Source organism: Corvus hawaiiensis, chromosome 17, assembly GCF_020740725.1.
Source record: "Corvus hawaiiensis isolate bCorHaw1 chromosome 17, bCorHaw1.pri.cur, whole genome shotgun sequence".
In the NCBI taxonomy this organism is placed as follows: Eukaryota; Metazoa; Chordata; class Aves; order Passeriformes; family Corvidae; genus Corvus; species Corvus hawaiiensis.
In genome coordinates, this window is record NC_063229.1 from 9,211,725 (window position 1) to 9,233,192 (window position 21,468).

Consider the following 21,468-nt stretch of genomic DNA (forward strand, 5'->3'; position numbering starts at 1 on the left):
CCTGGGGCAGTGGGGCTGCTGATGTGTGGGTAGGCCGCATTTCAGAAGGGTTAAGGCCATCCCTGCAGCACTGTCCCTGCCCCTAGCATCTGCAGGGGGCCCCTGCAGTGAGACCCATCCCCACTCAGAGCCCCATCTCCAACCACAATGCCTGTTGGATTGAGTGTGGGCCCTGCTGTGGGATCCCGGGGAGCCAGCACCACTGCAGGGCTCGTGCTGGGAAAGGGGCTGTGCAGGGGAGACAGCCTGGGACAGCCCCTCCCTTGTCACCCCCTGCCACCCACTGCCAGCTGAAGGTGACGGCCCCCCCAGGCCCTCTCCTGCCCAGCCACCCCAGCTGCAGAAATAGGATTTTATTTCCCATGAAGAGGTCTGGATTAAAATAACCTCCTGGCCCAGATCCCTTTTCTGATGTGGCAGTAGATGTTTGCCCACAGCCCTGCTGGGTATCCGAGCCTTGACCCTCCAGGCTGCTGTCCCCATGGTGGGGACATGCCCATCCTCTGCCTGGCCCTCAGGGATGTATCCCGCTCCCAGCCATGCCTGGCCTCACTGACTTGGAGCTGCTGACCCTGCTCAGCTGCTGTCCTCAGGCCGAGCTGAGCCCCCAGGGCCGCCAGCCGTGGGGCAGGGCACGGGGCCAGCCCTGCTCTGATTACCCCCAGCGCTTTTTCCTTTTTCTTCCTTAATTTACTGAGTGCTAAATCCAAATATTACAACTTCCCTTCCACGCCGCTGGTTACGCAGGCGGCCCCAACCGGGCATTGTCTTATTGTTTGCAGAGGGAAGCTCCAGCGGGAGATTAACCTGGCGTTCACCCCACGCACGGCCTCACACCCTGTCCCTGCTGCAGGGCCTGTGTCCCCAGGGACCGCAGCCAGCACGAGGTCCCAGCAGGGCAAACGGCTTTGAGGGGTCCAGTGCGTGGGGGGGACATGGCAGGGTGGTGGCAGCCCCACAGCAGTGTCCACAGAACCCCTGGGATGGGTGGCACCTTGGGGCATTCTTGCTGTGCATCCCTTGTGATGGTGAGGATCTGGCAGGTGTCTTGAGGGTCTCAGGCAGACCCTTTGCCAGGTTTCTTCCCCAGGGACCCTGGCAGGATGCTGGAGGGTCAGTACAGTCTGAGTCTGCTGGCATGGGGAGGCAGGGACTGCCCAGCATCCCAACCTAGAGGACCATCATGCTGCCCCCTGGTCTGCCCATGCCATCCCATCCTATCCTAACCTATCCCATCCTATTCCCCCCATCCCATCCCTGACTGCCCATCCCTCCCTGATCCTTTTCTCCACCCTGCCCTGGACAGCAGAGCGGTGTCATCCTGTCCCCACTCACTGCCATCTAGACCTTGGGGATCCCTTCCCAGTCCTTCGCCCCCAGGTCCAACAGGGCTGGGAGTGACCTGTGACACTCAGTTAAAGGCTGTCACTGTCACAGGGAGGATTTCCCAGGCAACAAGCAACTGAGCTTTGCTCCAGGATACACTGGGGTCTTAAGCATGAGCCTCCACTCTGGGGGAAGCCCAGGGAGGGTCAGGCAGCACCCAAAGGTGTTGCCAAAGGACAAGGAATGAGGAGGGCTGGATCCTGGGCCCAAAATCTGCCTTTGTGTCCTCTATCCCTGTCTGGCTCCTCCTGCTTCTCTGACTTAGGCTCAGACATGGTTTGACCCTGCAGCCCCATCCTGGGGGCGGTGGGTCGGGACAGCAGTGCTGCCCACAGACTGCAGGCTCTGCCTGACCCCTGTGCCCTTCGTCCTCCCACACCCCATGACCAGACGGACCCTTCTGTGTCCCTTTCTGGCCAGCAACCCTGGTGCACAGCAGTATCAGGGGCTATCAGTGCCTGGCCCCCCATCACTGGAGGTGAGCCCCAGGCTGGCCCCCTGCCCACAACTCCAGCAGCTCCTGCCTGGCCAGACCCAGCCTCATCCATCCTATCAGCAAGGCAGCTCCCGGCACCCGCGGGTGCAGCCCTGCTGCATTCCAGCCTGGCTGGCCAGCCTGTGGGGAGGCTGAAATATTTGGGAGGGGAATGGAGAAGGGAAAGGGGAAAAAAAATAATAAAATAAAAATCTATAAAAAGAAAGTTTAAAAACACAAGTTAAAGAAAAAAAAATACCAGGCGCAGAGTGCAGCTGCGGTTCTGGTTCCAGTTCCCAGGTGATGTCAGGCCTGGAGCCTCTCCAGCCCTGGCCCCTCAGAGACGGTCTTTGTGGGTTCAGCACTGAGTGTTTTTCCTTCCTGAGACTCGGGGACACCTTCCTGTCTCAGAGAAAGCGGCCAAGAGCCTTTCCAAGGGTGTCTGCACGCAGGAAGGGGAGAGGATGGGAGGGGAGCGTGACTGGGCTCAGTGCAGGGCTGCGGCTGCCGGGGAGCTGGCGGTGGCCGTGGGCGATCAGTGGCCACGGCGCTCACCCCACACGGGGCAAAGGGGCACCCGGCTCCCACCAGCCCGGCAGCTCTGAGTCACCGTTTCCCTCTCATGGTGCCGGGAGGGGCTGGAATGTACTGGGACCCACAGGCTTGTCACTGGGACATGCTGGGATCCATAGCCCCAGCACTGGGATGTGCTGGGATCCATAGCCCCAGCACTGGGATGTGCTGGGATCCATAACCCCAGCACTGGATGTTACTGGGTGCCCAGCTTCTGCACTGGGATGTGCTGGGACCCAGGGCTGTTACACTGGGGCTTGCTCTGGGGTCCTTGTGCTATCCTTGGCACTGGGGTGTGCTGAGATCCATGGCCCTAGCACTGGGATATGCTGGATCCCACAGCCTCAGCACTGGGACATACTGGGGTGCATAGTCTTGATACTGGAGCTTTCTAGGGCCCTAGTCTCTGGCACTGGGACATACTGGATGCACAGCTCCTGTGCTGGGATTCACTGGGGCTCATGGTCTTTGTATTGGAGCTTGTTGAGGCTCCACTTGCTTGCACTGGGACATCTTGGGACACTGGTGCTCAGCCCTGGGACATACTGCGACCTATACACTCAGTGCTGGGACCTGCTGTGCCCCCGGCACTGGGACCACCAGCCCTTGCTGGCCCCCTGGGGGGCTCCAGAGCCGCTACTTCATGGGGACGGTCCCCTTTCATGTGCGGGTCGGGCTGTTTGCAGAGCACAGCATCCCCCACGGCCCCTGCCCCCCGATAAACCCGGGGGCAGGGATTCTGTGTCCTGGGCTGTTTGGAGAATCTCACGGCTGTTTATTGGGGTCTGGGACACATTAGCCACGCTGAGAACAAACCTCTCCCACCCACCCCGGTCCCTGCTTGGGACCAGCTCTCACAGCTGCGCCGCGCTGTCAGCTCCATAAATCAAACCCGGGGGAGGGAGCCCGGGGCAGGCTCACCTCGGTGAGCAGGGGGCCGAGAGGTGCTGTGGGCTCCCAAGAGAGCCCCTGCCTGGGGCAGGCTCCAGCGGGACCCCCAGTGTGCTCCCCCTGCTCCATGCAGGCTCCAGAACCCAAGGGAGATAGAGCAGCTACAGTTCTTCAACCCTTGTGGGGAGCCCCCAGCCGCCCCATCCACAGCTGCCTCTGCTCCGTGGGACACACCGGCCCCTGGGAGCCGCCAGCTCTGGCACAGCACCATTCCCAGGCTCAGCTCTCTGCACCGCCCAGCCATTCCAGCCCCCTCAAGCAGAATCCCATGTGGGGATCTGGCCTGGGAACCCCCCATGTCCTCACCTGACCCCAGGCAGGTGCTGCTGCCTGCTGCCCCACCATGCACGGCTCTGCATGGTCATGCACGGCTCTGCATGGTGGCAGTGGCAGTCACAGTGGGGACAGTCATTGTGCTGGCAGCAGTCATAGTACTGGTGGCAGTGGTGGCAATGGTGGCAGTTGTGGTGGCAGTGACATCGCGCCAGTCATGATGTATCAGGTGGAGGGGAAGGCACAAAAGCAGTTACACCAACCCCGACCCACCAGCTGGGCACCTGTGGCTGCAGCACAGGGCTGGAGGTGCCATCCCCATCCCATGGCGTGGCACTGGCCCCCTTGGGACTTCTGCAGCCTTTGCGAGGCCAAAGCTGTCATCAGGGCCTGGGGACAAAGGGACACCCAGCGGTTTCACCCCATGTGAATCCCACTGTGGCACAGGAGTGGGTAGAGCTGAGATGGTCACACTGGTTCCAGTAGCAGAGCAGCTGTGCAGGGCAGGGGGGTCCAGGGCTATCTTGGGGACCCCCACCTCACCCCACACTGGGGTGACAGGCAGGCACTGGCCCATCAGAAAAATAGGGTTTTATTTTCCAAGCGGCTGCACGTGCACAACCAGCGTCCCCAGGGCCACGACACCGTCCCCCTGGAGCACCTCAACGCCGGCCGCACACAGGCCCCTTCCAGTCCAGCCCCGGAGCGCGGGGACCCCCCTCCCCGGCCCTGCCCCACGTGGGCAGCCTTGGCCACGGGAGCGTCCTCCCGCCCCACTGCCGGCTCCAGGGCCAGTGTCGGTGTGGTGCCAGCCTGGGCTCGGCTGCTGCCACCTCAGGTGAGCAGCTCCCTCCCTCCCCGCTGCGGTCTCTGGGCTGGCATGTGCGGGCTCCATCTGCCTCTGCCGCTGTCTCAGGTGGGTGCTGCCGGACCCCGGCTCATCTCCGCGACACTCGCAGGGGGGTGACCCCTCGCATTTTCAGGCAGTTGCCCCCGAGGTCCCTCCGACTGCCCTGCAGAGAGAGGAGGGAGAGCTGCAGGTACCATGGGGTGTCCGGATGGGGGGCACCCCATTCCTGCCCACCCCATTCCATCCCACCACACCGACTCCTCCATGGGGACCTGCTGTGAGATGGCCAGTGGCTCAGTCCTGGGGCAGCTCCATGCTGCCTGGAGTGGACAGACAGACAGAGGGGGCCATGCCTGACGAGTGGTTGGGTGGGTGGCTGGGAGGTGGGTGCTGTGGTGGAGCCCTCCAAGGTGGGTCCCCCTTGGCCTTGTCATGCTGCAGGACACAACCCCCATGGCTACTCAGCACCTGTGGCCAGGGCCAGTAGCACCCCAGGACAAACACATGGCCCCAGACAGATCCACAGCCCTGGAGAGACTCACATAGTCCGGCACCACAGCTCAGCCCCACCTCCCAGCAGGGAGCTATCAGTTCCTGTATCAGTATAACCCACACAGACCAGCATGGTCCAGATTTAGCCCAGAACATTCCAGTAAAACCCAGCATGGATCAGCAGAGCCCAACACAGTCCAGTTCCAGCCCAGCCTATTTCCAGCCTTGCACAGCCCAGCATCGCCCAGTACAGCCCATTTCCAGACCATTTGCAGTGCAGTACAACCCATTTCCAGCCCTGCCCATTTCCAGCCCAGTACAGCCCCTTTCCAGCTCAGCCTCAAGGCTGGGATGCACAGTCGGATCCCAACCCAGCTCCCACCATTGCCCTCCAGCAGGAGCTTCGCAGCCCCAGTGCCTCCACAGGGTCCCCTGGGGGGTCCAGCACTGCGCCAGACTCCTGGCTCCAGCCCCAGGAAGGAGCCAGAGGATCCCAGCTGGGGCAGCTCTGCCAGGGACCAAGGCTGGAGGACCCCAAGAGGGCTGGAGAGGCTGCTGAGCGGGTGGCAGGAGCAGGGGAGTAATTAAAAATGGAGCAGCAAAACTTGAAAAAGCTCTGAGGGCTGGAGTGTGACCCGTGGCTGTACTGCTTGGGGTCACACGTGGGACACCTTGAGGGTGTGTGGGGACAGTGGTGGGTACAGCAGCCCCTGCTCACAGCCCTGCCAAGGGATGTCAAAGAGGTCAGGCAACTTCCAGCCCTGCATCCCATATCCTGCACAGCTGTTCCTCAGTCAGGGGCACCCAGGACCCTGGCATGGGCAGCAGGGCGGGCTCACCATAAGAAAGGTGTCCCACGACCTTCAGGATGCTGGGGGGGATCAGCTGGGTGGGCAGGGCAGGGCAGGGCAGGGCAGAGCAGGGGTGCTCTGCCATGGCCATCTCAGCCCTGTGGGAGATGTGCCAGTGCTGCCAGCAGACCCTGCATGGGAACACTGGACGGGAAACTCTGTCTGACCCCCCTCGGGGGGTGTCTGCTGGGCTCTGCCTGTCCTCATCACATCAGAGAGCTGCTGGAGTAGCCCTGCCACAGTGCTGGTGGCCTGGCAGGGTTGGGTATGCAGATGGGGATGAGGATGGGGAAGGGGTCAGCCAGCGAGCTCTGAGCTCCCCCTGGGACAGCCAATGCCGCCAGCTCTGGGGTGACTGTTTAACCCCTGAGACCTCCCAGCCCGGATGGACGTGGGGGAGCAGCCCAGTCCTCTGACGTGAGCAGGAGCTGTAGGCGTGTGGCTACAAGCAGGATTTGGCCAGGAGCAGCCGAAACCTCCAGTGGGAGCTGGAGCCAGAAGCTGTGGTTCTCACTGAGCCATGAGTCTCCTGCCCCGCTCAGCCCAGGCAGGGTCTGCTGCTGCCCCCCATCCCTTTGGGACATGCTGAGCCTCCTGCCCCACTCAGGCCAGGAGGGGCACGAGGATCCCTAACCCATCCCAGAATCCCGCTCACCCCTTTCCGCTGGTTGCTGAGGCAGAAGGTGCAGATGCTGCGGGGCTGTTTGCTGTCCAGGTCGCCCTTGGCGCCATAGATGGCACTGAAGCAGGGCTGCCCGTCCTCGCAGCCCTCGCCCAGCAGCAGCACGTTGGCCAGGTGGGAGATGTAGCTGGAGGCCAGGCGGAGGGTCTCGATCTTGGACAGCTTCCGATCCACCGGCTCGGTGGGGATGAGGGTCCGCAGGGCGGTGAAGGCCGTGTTGACGCTCTGGGTCCGGTCCCGCTCCCGTGCGTTCGCTGCCTGCCTCTGCTTCACCATCACCATCGGCCCCGGCTTCCGCGGCAGCTTGCGGCGAGCCTCGGCGCCCTCGCAGCAGCCGAACGACTGGTCCGACGTGTCGCTCTCGCTCCGGTTCTCCTCGTCCTCCGAGAGCATGCTGAGGTCGGGGTAGAGCACGCGGGCGGCCACGGGGCGCAGCATGGTGAAGGCCATGGCGGGGTGCCCGCCCGCACCCCCGGCCCTGCTGGGGGGACCCCCCGGGCTGCGGGGAGCCTTCCCCCGCCGGCACAGCTGCGACGGCGGCTCCGGACGCCTTCCCGCTGCTGCTCCGCTGCGGCAGCTGAGCAGGGCTGGGACGACTGTCTGCAGGGGGAATCGGGATTTATACGGCCGGGGAGGGGCTGGCTCCGGAGCCCACCCCCAGCCGGCCCCCCGAGCTCCGGCCAGCGGCCAGCGGCCAGCGGCCAGCGTCCTCACCCCAGTCCTGAGAGCCAGTGCTGGCTCTGGCCACTGGCCTGGCCCCACTCCAGCACGCTGGCCTGGCTGTGGGCACCTTGACCCCAGGTCATGCCCGCGGTGGTTCTGAACCGTGGCAGCGCCAGGGCCACTGTCCGGCAAGTGCTCCCTGTGCCATGGCCTCTGGCGCCTGCAGAGCAATGTCACAGATAGTCAGCCCACAGGCAACGTGTCCCCAGCCCCTGCCTGGCTGTCCCTTGCCAGCCCTGGCTCCCACACAGGGTGGCATGGGATGAACACAGGGCACAGGAGCTGGGATGGGGAAGGCAACCAGGAGTGGGTGGCACTGGTGCGGTGCCTGGGGTTTTTATTAGAGGGATGCCAGTGGGAGACACACTGCTGCCCACACCCTGCCATGCCCCACTGGGGCAGGGTCTGTGCCCAGGAGGATGCCTGGGGCAGGCAAGGAGCAGCAAGGGCAGGCAGCCCCATAGGAATGCACTCCTTGCTCCTCTGTTCCCAGGGCCTGGCACCCTGCCTGCCCACAGTGGGAGGGGGCAGGGGGACATGCAGTGACACGGGCAGCACTGCCGGCAGCACTGCCAGGAGCATTTCCTCCCGCCCAGGAGGAAGGTGTGTGCCGGCAGTGGAAACACAGAGTCTTTTCCTGAGAAGGGAGAGATGAGCCAGCAGCAGGGGGAATCACCAGTGTCCTGGGAAGGGCTGGGGGTGTCCCCCAGCCTGACGGTTGCTCCTTGTCATTCCTTGGTGCTCAGTACCACAGACCATGGCCCTGCTCCTCCTCACCAGGGAGGTCTATGTGGGTCCCACTCTGCCTTCAACCCCCCCGCCCTGAGCCCAACGCTCCCAGGAGCAGGCAGGGGGCAGCCAGCTAAACCAAGCAGTCAGGAGGCTTCCTGCCTGCCTTCCTCCCTTCCTCCTCCTCCGCGATGCTCTGGGCATGATTCAGGTCAAGTGGCAAAAACATGTGGAGGGCAGGACCTGGCTCCTGGCAGATGGCGCCAGGGCTGCCGGAGATGCTGCTGGGGGATTTGGCAGTGCCAGCTGCAGTCCCCACTGTCCAGCAGCTCCACAGCCAGGAGAAATCTTGGAGGCTTTCCAGGGCCGGGACAGTGGCCATGGAATACAGCCGGCATATCACGAACACCCCAGTGAGGTGGTCAGTGGGGTGCCCTGGGGGCTATGGAATGGGGTGGCATCATGTTCCTCAGTGCCCCACGGCCAAAAGCCTATGGCTGCAGGACTGGAGTTTATGATAGGGCTCCTGGGGTCTGGGTCCCCCCAGAGGCTCTCCTGGTGCTGCCAGGGCTTGTGGCTGCTGGACCACGACAGGGGCAGCCGTGCTGCCTGGCACCGGCACCACTCCACTGCCCCAATGCTGCTGGCTGTGAGCAAACGGCCCCTCTGCTCCCTGCGGGGCACAGGCAGCCCCCAGCCGGAGGGACCCCCCTGCCCTGTTTTCCTTCACCATTTGTCTGCCTGTGCAGAGCCTGTAAATCACGCGGTGGGGGGCAGAGAGATGGGCTGGGGGCTGGCGGTCCTGCTGGGGCTGAGGACATGTAGGGCTGCACCAAGGGCCAGGGGTGCCACTGGGGGAGGGGAAATGCAGGGCTGAGCAAGAGGACAGGGATCCCCTAGAAATAAAGGTGCGCAGGGTTCTGCACTGTGTCCACACTGACACCTCTCACCATGCATCTGTCCCCATGAGGGACCCCAACCTTCTGTAGCCCCTGCCCAGGTGCAGACCCCCACAAAAGGGCACGTGCAGGCAGTGCCAGGAGCAAAGCTGGGGATGGGCAGGCCCTTGGCATGACAGGCAGGGAGCAGGCAGGGAGAAGGCAGGTGCCTGCACAGAGAGGGGAACCCCCACTCTGCCCTCCTCTCGCCCCTGAGTCTTGCTGGGCTGGGGGTTCACGGCAGCCCCTGGCCCTGACAGGCAGCAAGACGGATGGCAGGGGCTGTGTACTCAGCTGCACATCCCACACATGGCCACCAGCTGACGGGGACAGGCTGGGGGGGTCACCCAGTCCCCATGCCCAGCTGAGCTGCCTACGGGCTTTTCTGGAGGGCATGGCCACGTGTGGGGTGCTGGTGGCCTGTGGGGTCTGGAACATGGCGGGGCACAGACAGGGAAGGAGCAGCAGACAGGAGATGGCTCAGTGTGGGGTGGGGACGGCACACATGAGTGCGTACATGTGAGTGTCTGTGCGTGGGCGTGCAGCTGCACACATCTGTACATCCAGGCATGCATGGATGTGTACATCCGTGTGTGTGCACAGGGCTATGTGTGAGTATGAGGGTGTGTGCACGGGTTTGTGCAGTTGCACATAGATGTGGATGTGGATGTGTGCATGTGCACGTGTGCCTGTGGGTGCCATGTAGACCCTGAATGCCACCACCTCCTGCTGCAGTGACATCCCCACAATGGCATAGACGTGTATGTGTTACCACTGCCTCGCCAGGTGCTGCACACAGGATGGACGGACAGGAGCTGTCATCCCTGACTGGGAGAACAGCAGGAGCCATGGGAAGGAGGGAACGCTGCCGGCTCCCTGCCTGTCCGGCTGCCTGTGGATGCTGTGGCTGCGGGGCAGGAGGACGCGTGGCAGCAGCCGAGTTTTCCTGTGCTGCCTGGCAGGTGTGTGGTACAGATGTGAGCCCCTGTGCCTGGGCCCCCCCAGCTCCCCCAGCTCTGTGGCCTGGGCTCTGACTCAGCCGGGCAGCACGAGGCACAGCCAAGGCTGTGGCATTACAAACCTTCTGTGGGCTTGAGCGGGTGCCAGGACATGGTGGGGTTTGGCATCACAGCTCTCCTGGCTGATCCAGCCAAACTAGCTGATCCCCGGGCAGAGGGCAGCACCAGGCAGTGGGTCAGGCATTCACGGGACCCTGCATGGGACATACAGCATGGAGGGGACATGGCCTGAGCATGAGGTTGCAGCCCTGACTCAAGCTCAACCAGGCATCCCCTGCTTGGGGGAGCATTGTGGGGTTGGGGTGCTGGGCACCCTGAGGGCCAGGTCCTGCCTCTGCTGCCAGGGAAATGCCCCCTGCCCCCCACACCAGGGAGTGTTTATCTTCGAGGTGATACTTAAGTGTAAGAAAATAAACAGGGAGCAGATGGGCCAGGGGCCAGGGCTGCCCCCAGCCCCGTGGGATTGCTCCAGCCCTGCTGGGAAAACACCACGGCCGGCGAGGCAAATGGATTCCAGACCCACGGCAATGCTGGAACATGTGGTCACCAGGACACTGGGCCTGACCCTGTTGAGCCCTGGTGAAGCAGTGCTGGACTGATCCATTCAACCGCACCCCATCCCATCCCACTATATCCCATCCATCCCATTCCATCCCACTCTGTCCTATCATATCCCATCCTATCCCATCACAACCCATCCATGCCATCCCACCGCATCCCACCCCACTGAGTGCCCCAAGTCCACAGCCCTGACCAGACCTTGGCACCAGGGGATGTCCAGGACTGGCTCCTCTGCCTGTAGATCCCCAATTTCAGGGTGCTCAGGCCAGTGAGGCTGCAGGCCTGGGAGCTGCCCTATCTCAAAACCACAGTCCTGTCCAGCTGGGCACACACAGCCTCTGAGTCCAGCTGCCTCCTGCCCGACGCTGAGCCCAGCGAGGCAGGACTCTTATCCCAGGGGAGTCTATCCCTGTTCCCCAATGCTGCGAGACCAGAGATGGCAAACTTGGGAGCCCCCGGGGCCACTGGAGCCCCCTGGTGGGGAGGGACATGAGTCCCATGGGGACTGGGCATTGTGGAACATTTGGGGGAACAGGAGTTTCCCCATTTCCCAGATCGGGGCTGTTTTAGGGTGACCTGGTGGGTCCCCAGGCAGTGTGGGAAGCACCAGGCCTCCTCCACCCCCCGGGCTGTACCTGAGGGCTGGGGCTGCTGGTCTGGAAGGCATTACACGCCTGTCGCGCAGGGAAGTCTGTCCCAGTTCCGGAGCTGGGACCCACCCCCCACCCGGCCCGGGCTGGGGGGAGCCCACAAAGCGCCTTTGTTCCTGCCCTGGAACGAATGGATTGGAGGCAGCCGGATCGGCTGTCAGCCGGCGACACCAGAGACCCTGCGGGTCAGGCAGAGGGAAGGGGGACAGGTGGAGGATGGATGGATGGAGGCAGTGCAGGGCTCTGGAGAGACCCACTCCTGTGCCAGCCAGGGGGTTGTGGCACCAGCAGCTCCAGCTGCGAACCTGCTCCCACTGCCCACACCATGCCAGCCCCATGGATGCACCGGTCAGCCCTGGAGATGCTCACACAGCACCTTGGGCACAGCGCTGGGTCCTGGCTCCCAGCTGGTGCCAGGGAGCCCTGGGAGTGATGTCAGGACACCCTGGGGCTGGCACGGACCCCTGGCACTGTTTGCAGGGGATGCTAAACTGGAAAAGCAGATCCTGCAGCAGGCCTCCCAGGTGGAAGAAGCCTCCATAGCTTGCAGGGAAAGGAGTTGTGGGATCTGGGCAGCCTCATTTTGTTCCCACTTTATGGAGTCCCAGTTTTGCTGAGCTGCCTTTTGTCCAAGGGATGAGGGGCACAAGCCCATGAGAGTAGGGCAGACAGAGTCCATGTGAGATGCCCAGCAGTGGGGGCACACAGGATATGGGCAGACATCTGTACCTACCATGGGACACCCGTTTGGGGGCACTCTGGATATGTCCCCATTGCCACAGGAGCTGCCGCAGGAGCTGCCGCAGGAGCTGCTACCTCCTCCCTCCACCCCCCGCTCTCTAACAAGAGGAAACTTTTTAGCACGCCACAATTCTTAGGAGAAATTTATGGCCCATCAGGGAGCCACAGGCTGGGGCTGCTCTCTGTGAGCGCTTGCAGGGCTTCCTCCCGGCACACAGCTGCTTTGATGCGGCACATGCAGCTCTGCCGCGCTGGAGTCTGTCTCCGGTCCCTTCCCTCATCCAGCACCCCCAGCCCACCCTGCTCTTCCTCCCCAGTGGATCCTGCGGAAACGTGGAGGCAGCGGTAAATTGTGCCCTGTCTGATGCCAGCACTGCCAGCTCCTGCCATGCAAACGACCTAGCCGTGCCCTCCTCTCCCAGCCCGTTTCTGCCTTGGGGGGGACAGGATCCGTCCTGGGAGGAGCATGGCTGATGAGGCAGAAGTGTCCGGCCCGAGGTTCCTGTCCCAGTCCTGCTGCTGACTCACGGCGTAGTGAGTGAGTCAGTGGCCTTTCCCCTCCCTGGATGGAGGCTCTCGACTTAGAGGGATGCTGGGATGCCCAGGGGATGCTCGAGGCGTTTTTTCTAGGCTGCACGTGGGGTGATGACGTGGTGCTTGCAGAAATGGCAGCATCCCAGCATGGCAGGACCACAAGCACCCCCACAGCTGGGCCAGAGCTGACCCTGAATTCCTCTGCATGACAGAGTGGGCTGGCAGAGCATTGTCCCGTCACAGCATCCATCCCTCAGCACAACATCCACTCCCTCACAGAACATCCATCCCCCTGCAAAGCATCTGTCGCTGTCCTGTGTGCCCGCAGCCACTGCTCTTGCTGATGCCAGGCCACCACGCTGTGGCGTGCTGTGCCATGCTGGACCACTGCATCCCTGCTCCCAAGCTCAGCATCCCCTAGCACCAGGCTATGTAGCTGCAGGAGTTTTGAACACCTTTATTCCAGGTGCAGCAGCGGGTGTCCCCCCCACAGGATTTTGGAGGTCCAGAGTCGCTGAGGGAGGGCTGGGGACTGGCCATGCCGGGTCGGCTGTGCCTCTTCCCGGTACGGCTGTGTGCTGCTTCTGTTGTGTCCCGGTTCTTCTGTACCCCTTCCCGGTTCAGCTATGCCCCGAATGAGCTGTGACTTGTCCCAGTTCCAGTGTGCTCCGGTTCAGCCATTCCCGCTTGAGCCATGCCCCGGTTAAGCCCGTTCCATCCCGGTTCAGCTATTCCCGGTTGAGCCGTGCCCCGGTTCAGCCTGTTCCACCACGGTTCAGCTATTCCCGATGGAGCCGTGCCCCGGTTCTTCTCACCCCAACCGGTTCATCCCGTCCCGGTTCATCCCGTCCCGGTTCATCCCGTCCCGTCCCGGACCCCGCGGCCGCGCCGGGCGGCGCAGCGCGGCACAATAGCGCCACCTGCCGGCCCAGCCGGGCGCTTCCCGGTACCGGCGAGAGCCTGACCCATCCCGGCTGGAGGGACCCTGGGGACTCTCCAAGGCTGGGGGACCTTGACCCATCCCGGCTGGAGGGACCCTGGGGACTCCCCAGGGCTGGGGACCCCGACCACATCTTCACCAGGCGCTCACGGGTCAGAACCAACACAGACAGAGCGGGCTGCTGGGCATCCTCGGGGTGCTGGGCTAGCGCAGGTGGGGCGTGGAGGAGCCGAGGTAGGTACGGAGGTCGCTGAGGGTGGAGGGGATGATCTTGGCGGGGATGGTCTCCCGGCGGAGTGCCTGGTGGGCAGCGAAGCGGTGGCAGCCCCCGAAGGAGTAGAAGTAATCGCCACCCTCACTGCCTTTGATCCAGAGCACGTCGATGGGGGGCACCCGCTCGGGATCCTCCTGGGAAGGGGGAGAGACATCCAAGAGCAACACACCCCGGCACTCCCAACCTGTCCTGACACCCCCCGACCTGACTGTGCCAGGGCTTGGGTACTGTCAACTTCCCCGGCAGTGCCTTCTGAGTGGGTGCAGGAGGGGCTGCCTCTGCATCCCGGGGGCTGCGCTCACCTGCAGGGTCTCCATCAGGCTCTGCACCTTTCCGGGCTCCAGCTCTGCCGGGATGGGCCGGATGAGGACACGCATGGGCACGTTGTGCACGGCCGAGATGTGCTGTGTATGGATGCTTCTGCCTTCGGCCTCAGCCATGGCTGTGGCGGCCGGCCTTGGCCTTCCTCTGTCCTGCTCAGCCGAGCCCTCCGCTCTGCCCCGAGCAGTGCAGCGCCCAGCCGGGCCCCTCTGCTTCCTCCTGGCCCAGACATCGTCATCGTCACTGTCGCCGCCCCACGGTTTTGCAGAGTCACAGTGAAGGGGCAGGACAGACTTCCGGCCCGGGTGCCAGAGCCGGCTGGCCCGCTGCCCGCTCCGGAGAGCCTGCGGTCAGGGCTGCCCTCAGCTCCTCTTTCCCTTGGGACACCCACGGGCACGCGGCAGCTGAGCCCCCCACCCTGTGTGCTGGGGATCCCCATCCTGTCCCCGGGAGTCTCTGGTCCCACCTGGCCGTGCCTGGGCACTAAGGATCATCCTGCAGCTGACTGTTGGGATACGCCCACCACCTGCCTGGCTGTACCAGGAACTCGTCCCCAACCCAGAACCCTGCTGCGCTGACACCTATGGGGTCCACGGCAAGGAAGATGAGGCATGAAACAACTCCAGAGCTGAGCAGTGATGCCAGGATGCTCGGCAGCTGGACAGGCACCGAAGAACTTCAGCCCTGAGCCTTTCTAGGTCATTTCTTCAGACCAGTGTTCCAAGTGGGGAGAGGCTCCCCAAAAGAACCGGGTTTCCCACCTCTCTGGCTGCTGCAACCGGGGCACCCTGGATCCGCAGCAGGAACATGATGACAGTGGATGGCTGCTCCCAGTGCCCTCACCCTGGCTCCCTGGTGTCATGGAGGGTCCCCAGCCCCAGAGCTGACTCAGAAGTGTGCCAGTGATGGTCAGAGATGGATTGGTGAGGCTCTGGAATTAGTTTTTTGCTAGGTGAATCTGGTGATGACTTTGCGGGTGAAAGATTGCACTGATGTCACTGGGAGCTCAGAGCTCAGCTAGGTCTTTGCTGACAAGCTGGATGCTAAAAATAATTTGCCTTCCCTCATTGGCACCCACATGTGGGAAACGATGAGGAGAGAGGGGTGGGGAGTGGCAATGCCTGTCTGCCCCTGGGAGCAGGGGCTCTGCTGGGTTGTTGCCACCGGCGAGTTGAAATAAAATTTGCTCGCCATCCAGCGCAGCGGCGCCCCAGGGGTATGTGAGCATTGCCGGCGCTCTCCCCGGGCTGCCCGCCGGGCTCTGCGCCCGCTGCCGGGATTTCACACGCCGCTTTACTTCCAGGTCAGCGCTCTGCCGTGCTCACAGCCCCCGGCGCTCTCACGAGCAGGGTGGCATCGTAACCCCTCCTTGTCACAGCAGGGGTTGGTCTGGCTGCTGCCCACTGGCCGCGGGGCTGGCAGGGCCACGTGGGCAGCGTGGAATGGATGCTCCGGCCGCCTCAGCCACCCGCTCCCAGAGGGCTGCCAGGACATTGCCCCTCTGTTTGGGGCAGTTCTCTCCACGATGCTCCAGCCCAGGAGTGGGCATGGGCACAGGGCACCGTGGGATGGGCAGGCTGGCAGCTCGCGTGCCACCACCCGCCACCTTGCCGACACAAATCCCTCAAGACACATGGTTAGTGGCAGAAATCCCTTTTATATCCCTGAATTGCGTTACAAGTAATACTGCGGGTGGCCGGATCTCAGTAGACTTGTCATACTGGGGCTGGCGAGTAAAAAACCTGGCAGAAAAAATCTATCATGCACGGAAAATTATTGCTGTAGTATCTGCTATTTACAGGAGAGAGGGGCAGCGGCGCAGTGCTCCAAGCCTGCCGGCCTCAGGACACCGTGCTACGCGGAACGGCGCCGGCATCGTGGAAAAAACCCGGTAGGGTGCCCGCGTGGCCAGGGCGATGCTCATCCCCTCTGTGGGGTGCGGACGTGTGGTCACAGTGCCATGGCAGCGAGGACCATGACAGGGACATCCCCACTAAACCCGTGACCAACACAGGCACCGAGGCAGCGGGAGGAAGACGGTGCAGGGAGGAAGACGGCGCAGGAAGACGGTGTGGGGGTGCGCGCGAGTGCGGCCCCGGGGGTGCCGGGCTGAGTCCCGAAGTGTTGGGGACCGGCACAGGGTGACGGGGCTGTGGCAGCTCGCGGCCCGAGGTAGGAAGCGGAGGCATGGGTCGGGCCCCGCTCCGGAATGCCGTGCGCGGCGCTTGCTCCGGGGCCGGTGCGGGGGCGCTCCGCCGGGAGGTTGCATAGAGTGGCTGGTTTGTCCGCACTGGGCTGGCGCGGGGCACGGAGCAAAGCAGGAGCCCGTGGCAGCAAGGAAGACAAAGAAGAAGGGCTTTGCCTTTGGGGGAGGCTTGCAGGACATGGAGCCTGGGCTGCCGGGCCAGCTCGTGCCCTCCTGCCTCCGTGCCCGCCACACAGTCCGCTCTCGGGGTCCCGTCCCCGTCCGTGTCACCGTGGCTGTGTCCTGGGCACGGCAGCTCTGCTGCAGCTCTGCCACCTCCTGCGAGCCAGCGCTGGCATGGCCCGGCCAGTCTTGACAAATAAATAGTGAAAAGCGTAAGTAATAAATAATATAAATAAGAACATTTAAATAGACTCACCCAAACTTTACAGCTACTCTGACCCCCTCCTCCTGAGTGCAGGTGGGGGGCAATGGCGAGGGAGCCGGGAGCCGGCTGGAGAAGGGGCTGGGGATACACGGGGGGTGGTTGGGGGGTTCAGGTGCTGCCTGCCCCAGGGTTGGGTCTCCAGCCCAGCTGCCAGCCCAGCCATTCACATGGGGAGGGGGGCTGCACCTGCCTGGGGGGCTATTCCCCATCACCGTGGCAGGGGCCAGTTGTGCCTGGCCAAGCCGGGAGCTGGGAGCTGATGGAGGATGTGTCCTGTGGATCTCTGCTGGAAGCCCCTCACTTTTCCCTTGGCTCTTCCCCTGACTCCAGAGCTGCATATCTGCAGGGCCAGGGTGAACACTGTGCCACGGGGCAGAGGGGCAGCAGGGGGCCCTGGGTGGTGGGATGCAGGGACCCCAGGCTCCAAGGGTGACTGGCAGCCCTGCCCTCCGTCAGCCTCAGTAGCCGTCAGTCCTGCCGAACCAGCAGTAGCACCAGCCCATGGTCCCATCAGGATTAGGGTCAAGGGGAGGGTTTGCTCCTAGTGGGGAGCAGAAAAGTGTCTTTTCTCCCCCGGGATCCCCCGGGAAGAGAAGCAGCAGCTCTAAATAAATAATAGTAATAAATTAAATAAATAGAGGTGAAAGTCACGAGCTAGGGGAGGAAAGTCTCTCCTGGGTCTGGAAGAGGTCCCCAGGTGAGTCCCCCGCAGAGAGACCTGCCTGGCTGCGGGGTGTCTCTGGGACCAGGGGAAAGGAACTGGGTCCCACTGTGGGGGACCCCCTTCCCAGGGAGCAGGTGGGGAGTGAGTCTGTGGGGATGTGTCCTCCAGCCTCAGCACAGCAACAAACCAGCTGGCTGCAGCTGCAGGAGCGCTAGCACAGGGACTAGGACCAGGATGGGATAGGGATGGGGGTGGGGACAGGGTGGGATGTGTAGGGAAATGGGAATGGGCATGGGATGAGATGGGGACGGGGATGGGGATTGGATAGAAGGATGAGGTTGGGAATGGGGATGTGCCACAGGGGTTGGGGGGCTAGTTCCCTATTGCACAGCTGTGTTCGGAGCCCTTGAAGCAGGCGGACTCGTAGTGCTTGTTGAGGTACGACTTGAGGGCGAAGGTCTTCTCGCACTGCTTGCACTTGTAGTGCTTGAAGGCGGAGTGGGTCTGCATGTGGGCGCGCAGGTTGGAGCGGTCGGCGAAGGCTTTCCCGCAGTGGGAGCAGCCGAACGGCTTCTCCCCGGTGTGGGACCGCATGTGGCCCTGCAGCAGCCAGGGCCGGCTGAAGGCTTTGCCGCACACGTCGCACTTGTGCTTGAGGTTGTGGGTGAGGACGTGCATGGCCAGGGCGGGCATGGAGACGTACGCCTTCCCGCAGGTGGGGCATTTCCTCGCCATCTTGCTGTCCAGGCTGCGGTGGGTCTGCTTGTGCCGGCTGAGGTTGGAGGAGGTGGCGTAGGTCTTACCGCACTCGGGGCAGGAGTGGCGGTGGCTGCCACGGCGCTGGCTCTCGCTGCGCCGGCGCGACCGCCCGTCCGTGATGAAGAAGGCATCCATGGAGTAGCTGTCTGTCACTGCCGCCTCCCCATTGAAGTAGCGGGCGGAAAAGCTGGACTGGGGGCTCTCGGGATCGCTGTACTCCTCGTGGCCGGGTGCGTAGGCTGGGTCTGGTGGCGGTGGTGGCAGACCTTGCTTCTTGTCAGTGTCATAGCCGGCTGGCGCCAGGCAGTGCTGGAGGTACCCTGTGGGGACAACACAGTGGGGTCATTGTCCCTTCAGAGCAACTTTACCAGGGACAGGAAAAGCCACGAGCCAAAATTGCTCATAGGAGGTGCAGAACCAGGGTTGTCCCCCTCAAACTGGTTCCTGTCCCCACTGAGCCACTGAGCACCAGAGCTGCCTTGCCCTGCTCTAGCTCCTGTCTGCATCTGTCGGCAGGATGGATCCCATCCCGCAGGGCTGCCCGGGATGGGAACTGGGGCTGGAGCTGCAGAACGTCCAGCTGCGCTTGCCCCGGCTTCAGGCAGCCCCTGGGGGCCATTAGCCGCCAGACAGCTGTCGGTGCCGGGAGCTCATTGTTCACCGGGGCCATACCGGTAATGAGCTATGCTCCGTGGGCAGCCGGGATGAGCGGGATGAGGCTGCCCCAGGTTCCCCTTCCTCAGCAAAGGGGCTGGGAAAGCCCCCCACCTCTCTGCTGTCCCCACAGGGGCTATTCCTGGAAATGGGACAGTGGCAGGAGGGCAACAGCACCAGGTCGCTGGCCTCCTGCCAAAGTGAGTACCTACAGCCCCCCAGATGTGGAGCCAGGCTCGGGTACCACTCCACTGGTGTCACACACGTGACATTGGTGCAAGTCCGCTCATGACCCTGCTTCGTATGCAGGACTCCCATCCTGTGTCAGAGTGGGCACTGCGTTGGCATCATGGTCCCTCTGTGCTGTCACACAAAGGTCACTGCAGGAGCAGCAGTGCAGCCCCCTTCCCACTGGGCCAGCAATCCTGGGGACATGCTGGCACCCAAGACCCCCAAACTGGTCCCAGCAATCCCCTGCCTTGTGAACACTGGTCCTTGCAAGCTGCTTCAGAGCCCTCATCCCCACTGATGGTGACAGAGGGGCTGGCCCCCGCCTGGGGTCAGTGTCCCACCCCACTGCAGCTGCGGCCGAGCATCCCCTAAATCCACACCCCGTGGCAGCACCCACAGGACCCCCTGGCAAGCAACTGCCGCCGTTTGTCCCGTGGCGGCCAGGGATGCCCACGGTGGGGAGGGGGTTGCATGGCGGGGGCAGAGCCGGGCCCCCCCGTCCCCCGCGCCGTGCTGACAGCGCGGGCTGTGCAGAAAGCGCTCTGCTCAGCAATTTCTCACGCTGCCTCCGAGCATGCAGCAAGGTTATTTCCAGGAGAGCAGCGTCGGCAGCTTCTGCCCAGCTGCAGCACATCCCTCCCCCACCGGCTCTTGGTTGATGGGGGGGGAGCAGAGGACCCCCAGGCCAGACGGGCTTTGCACCCCGGCCCCTGGCAGGGAAAGCCTACCAAGGGCTGAGGAGCACTAGAAAAGCGGGGACAAGCACCGCAGCGGCTGGACGATGTTAGCTTGTGCATGGCTGGATCAGGCCCATTCCCGCATCCATCTCCGTCTCCCAATCCACGAGCAGCCAGGAGTCCCCAGCCTATGCAACAGACCCCCCCAATCCATGGCCAGCCCCTCTTTCTGAGCAGGTGCCTGGGCTGCCCCGTTGGGGGGCTGTGCCAAGCTCCGGGAACTCCGAGCCCACCCCAGTGTTCCCCCGCAGGACGGGATTCCAAGGACCACGTCCACCCCCAGTCCAGCCCTTTGCACATCTCCCGCTGCTGGGGGTACCCCCTATTCTCCCCTCTGCCCCGCTCCCCGTGCCCCGGAGGGCGCCGGCCTCCCCCGCGCTCCCAGGGGGGCTCGGGGCACCGCTGCGAACAATGAAACCCGCCGGCACGGCGAGGCTGCCGCCCCCCGCCGCCCCCCAGACCGGTTGCTTCGTACCCCCCAAGCTGTCGTGGGAAGGAGCCCACCTCGGTGCCCCATGGGCGGGGGACACTCGGGGCTGCCCACGGGGCTGACGCTGTCACGCAGGAGATGTTTCCCCAAGGACCAACTTCGGCAGCGGCCGGTGGCCCCGGAGAGGGGGACAAGACGACGACGAGGGATGACATACCCCACCCCGCACCCCTCGCCCGCCGCGGGACACAACGCGGGGACCCCCGCCCCGTCCTGCCCCGCGTTCCCCCGGTGCCCCGCCGGGCGCAGAGACAATAGCGGCGGGGGGGCCCCTCCGGACCCCCGGCCCCGCACTCACCATCGCCGGCGGCGGGGCCGGGCAGCGTGTAGGGGGGCTCCAGCGGGGCGTAGGGGGGCGCGGGGGCCCCGGCGGCCGGGAACGCCTCCGCTTTCAGCTTCTTCACCAGGAAGGAGCGGGGCATGGCGGGGCCGGGCAGCGCTGGACACCTCCGGTACCGGCACCGCCACCGGCCCCGGCCCCCGCACCGGCCCCGGCCCCCCCCGCCCCGGCCCCGGCGCTCGGCCCCGGCGGTGCGCACGGAGAGGCGCGGGGAGGCGAGTGCGAGGGGCGGGGAGGCGGCAGGGCGGCGAGGAGGAGGAGGAGGAGGAGGAGGAGGAGGAGGAAGAGAAGGAGGAGGGGAAGAGGGGGAGGAGGAGGAAGGCAGGCGGTCGGGGGGGGGGAGGGGGCCGCTTCGCCCAGCCGCGCCCGGAGCCCCCCCAGAGCCCCCCGAGCCGCCGGCAGCGCGGGGTGCCCCGGGCATCACGACACTGTGGGGTCCCTGGTCCCTCCCCCTGGTTCCTCCCCCCACCCCGGCCACGGACAATGGGGACACAGGGGGACGGGGGGAGGACGGGGGGGGAGGGGGGGGCACATGCCTCTGCCTCCCACCGCCTTTGTCTCCCTGCCGCCAGTCCCCGGGGCCAGGGAAGGATGGGTCTGCCGGGCGGGAGTCTTCATCCCCATCCCTGTCCCCATCCCCATCCCTGTCCCCTGTCCCCATTCCTGTCCCCTGTCCCTTGTCTCCGTCCCTGTTCCTGCTTCTTGTCCCTTTCTCCTCTCCTTGTCCTTGCTCCGTGTTCCCATCCCTGTTCCCTGTTCCCATTCCCACCCATCTTCCCTGTTCTCATCTCTGTCCACAGTCCCTTTCCACTGTCCCCTTTCTCTTTCCCTTCTCCCTTCTCCTGTACCTTTTTCTCTGTCCTCAACCCTTTTCCCTCTTCCCTGCCCTCATCTCTGTCCCACCTCTGTCTTGTCCCCATCCCTGCTCACTGTTCCCATCCCTCTTTTCCCACCTTCTCTCCCTTTCCCATGTCCCTGTCCCACTCCCAGTCCCCAG

The 21,468-nt window shown here is 63.9% G+C and overlaps 3 protein-coding genes across 3 annotated transcripts; all 3 read right to left on the reverse strand.

The window, feature by feature from the left end:
* Positions 1–4,234: 4,234 nt before the first annotated feature.
* TCF15 (transcription factor 15) lies at positions 4,235–10,597 on the reverse strand. Its single transcript, XM_048321959.1, has 2 exons — positions 6,507–10,597; positions 4,235–4,671 (listed from the first exon to the last, which is right to left on the reverse strand). The coding sequence occupies exons 1-2, from the start codon at positions 6,981–6,983 to the stop codon at positions 4,597–4,599; spliced, it is 552 nt and encodes a 183-aa protein (XP_048177916.1). The 5' UTR covers positions 6,984–10,597; the 3' UTR covers positions 4,235–4,596.
* Positions 10,598–12,869: 2,272 nt separating this feature from the next.
* Positions 12,870–14,416, reverse strand: SRXN1 (sulfiredoxin 1). The gene is given in 3 exon segments (XM_048321958.1): positions 12,870–13,776; positions 13,945–14,102; positions 14,105–14,416. Coding segments are annotated over 3 exon segments (660 nt in total). The 5' UTR covers positions 14,403–14,416; the 3' UTR covers positions 12,870–13,572.
* A 1,184-nt stretch (positions 14,417–15,600) lies between these two features.
* SCRT2 (scratch family transcriptional repressor 2) lies at positions 15,601–20,640 on the reverse strand. The gene is made up of 2 exons (XM_048321956.1): positions 20,430–20,640; positions 15,601–18,339 (listed from the first exon to the last, which is right to left on the reverse strand). Exons 1-2 carry the CDS (start codon positions 20,551–20,553, stop codon positions 17,633–17,635), a joined length of 831 nt encoding a protein of 276 aa, XP_048177913.1. The 5' UTR covers positions 20,554–20,640; the 3' UTR covers positions 15,601–17,632.
* Positions 20,641–21,468: the final 828 nt, after the last annotated feature.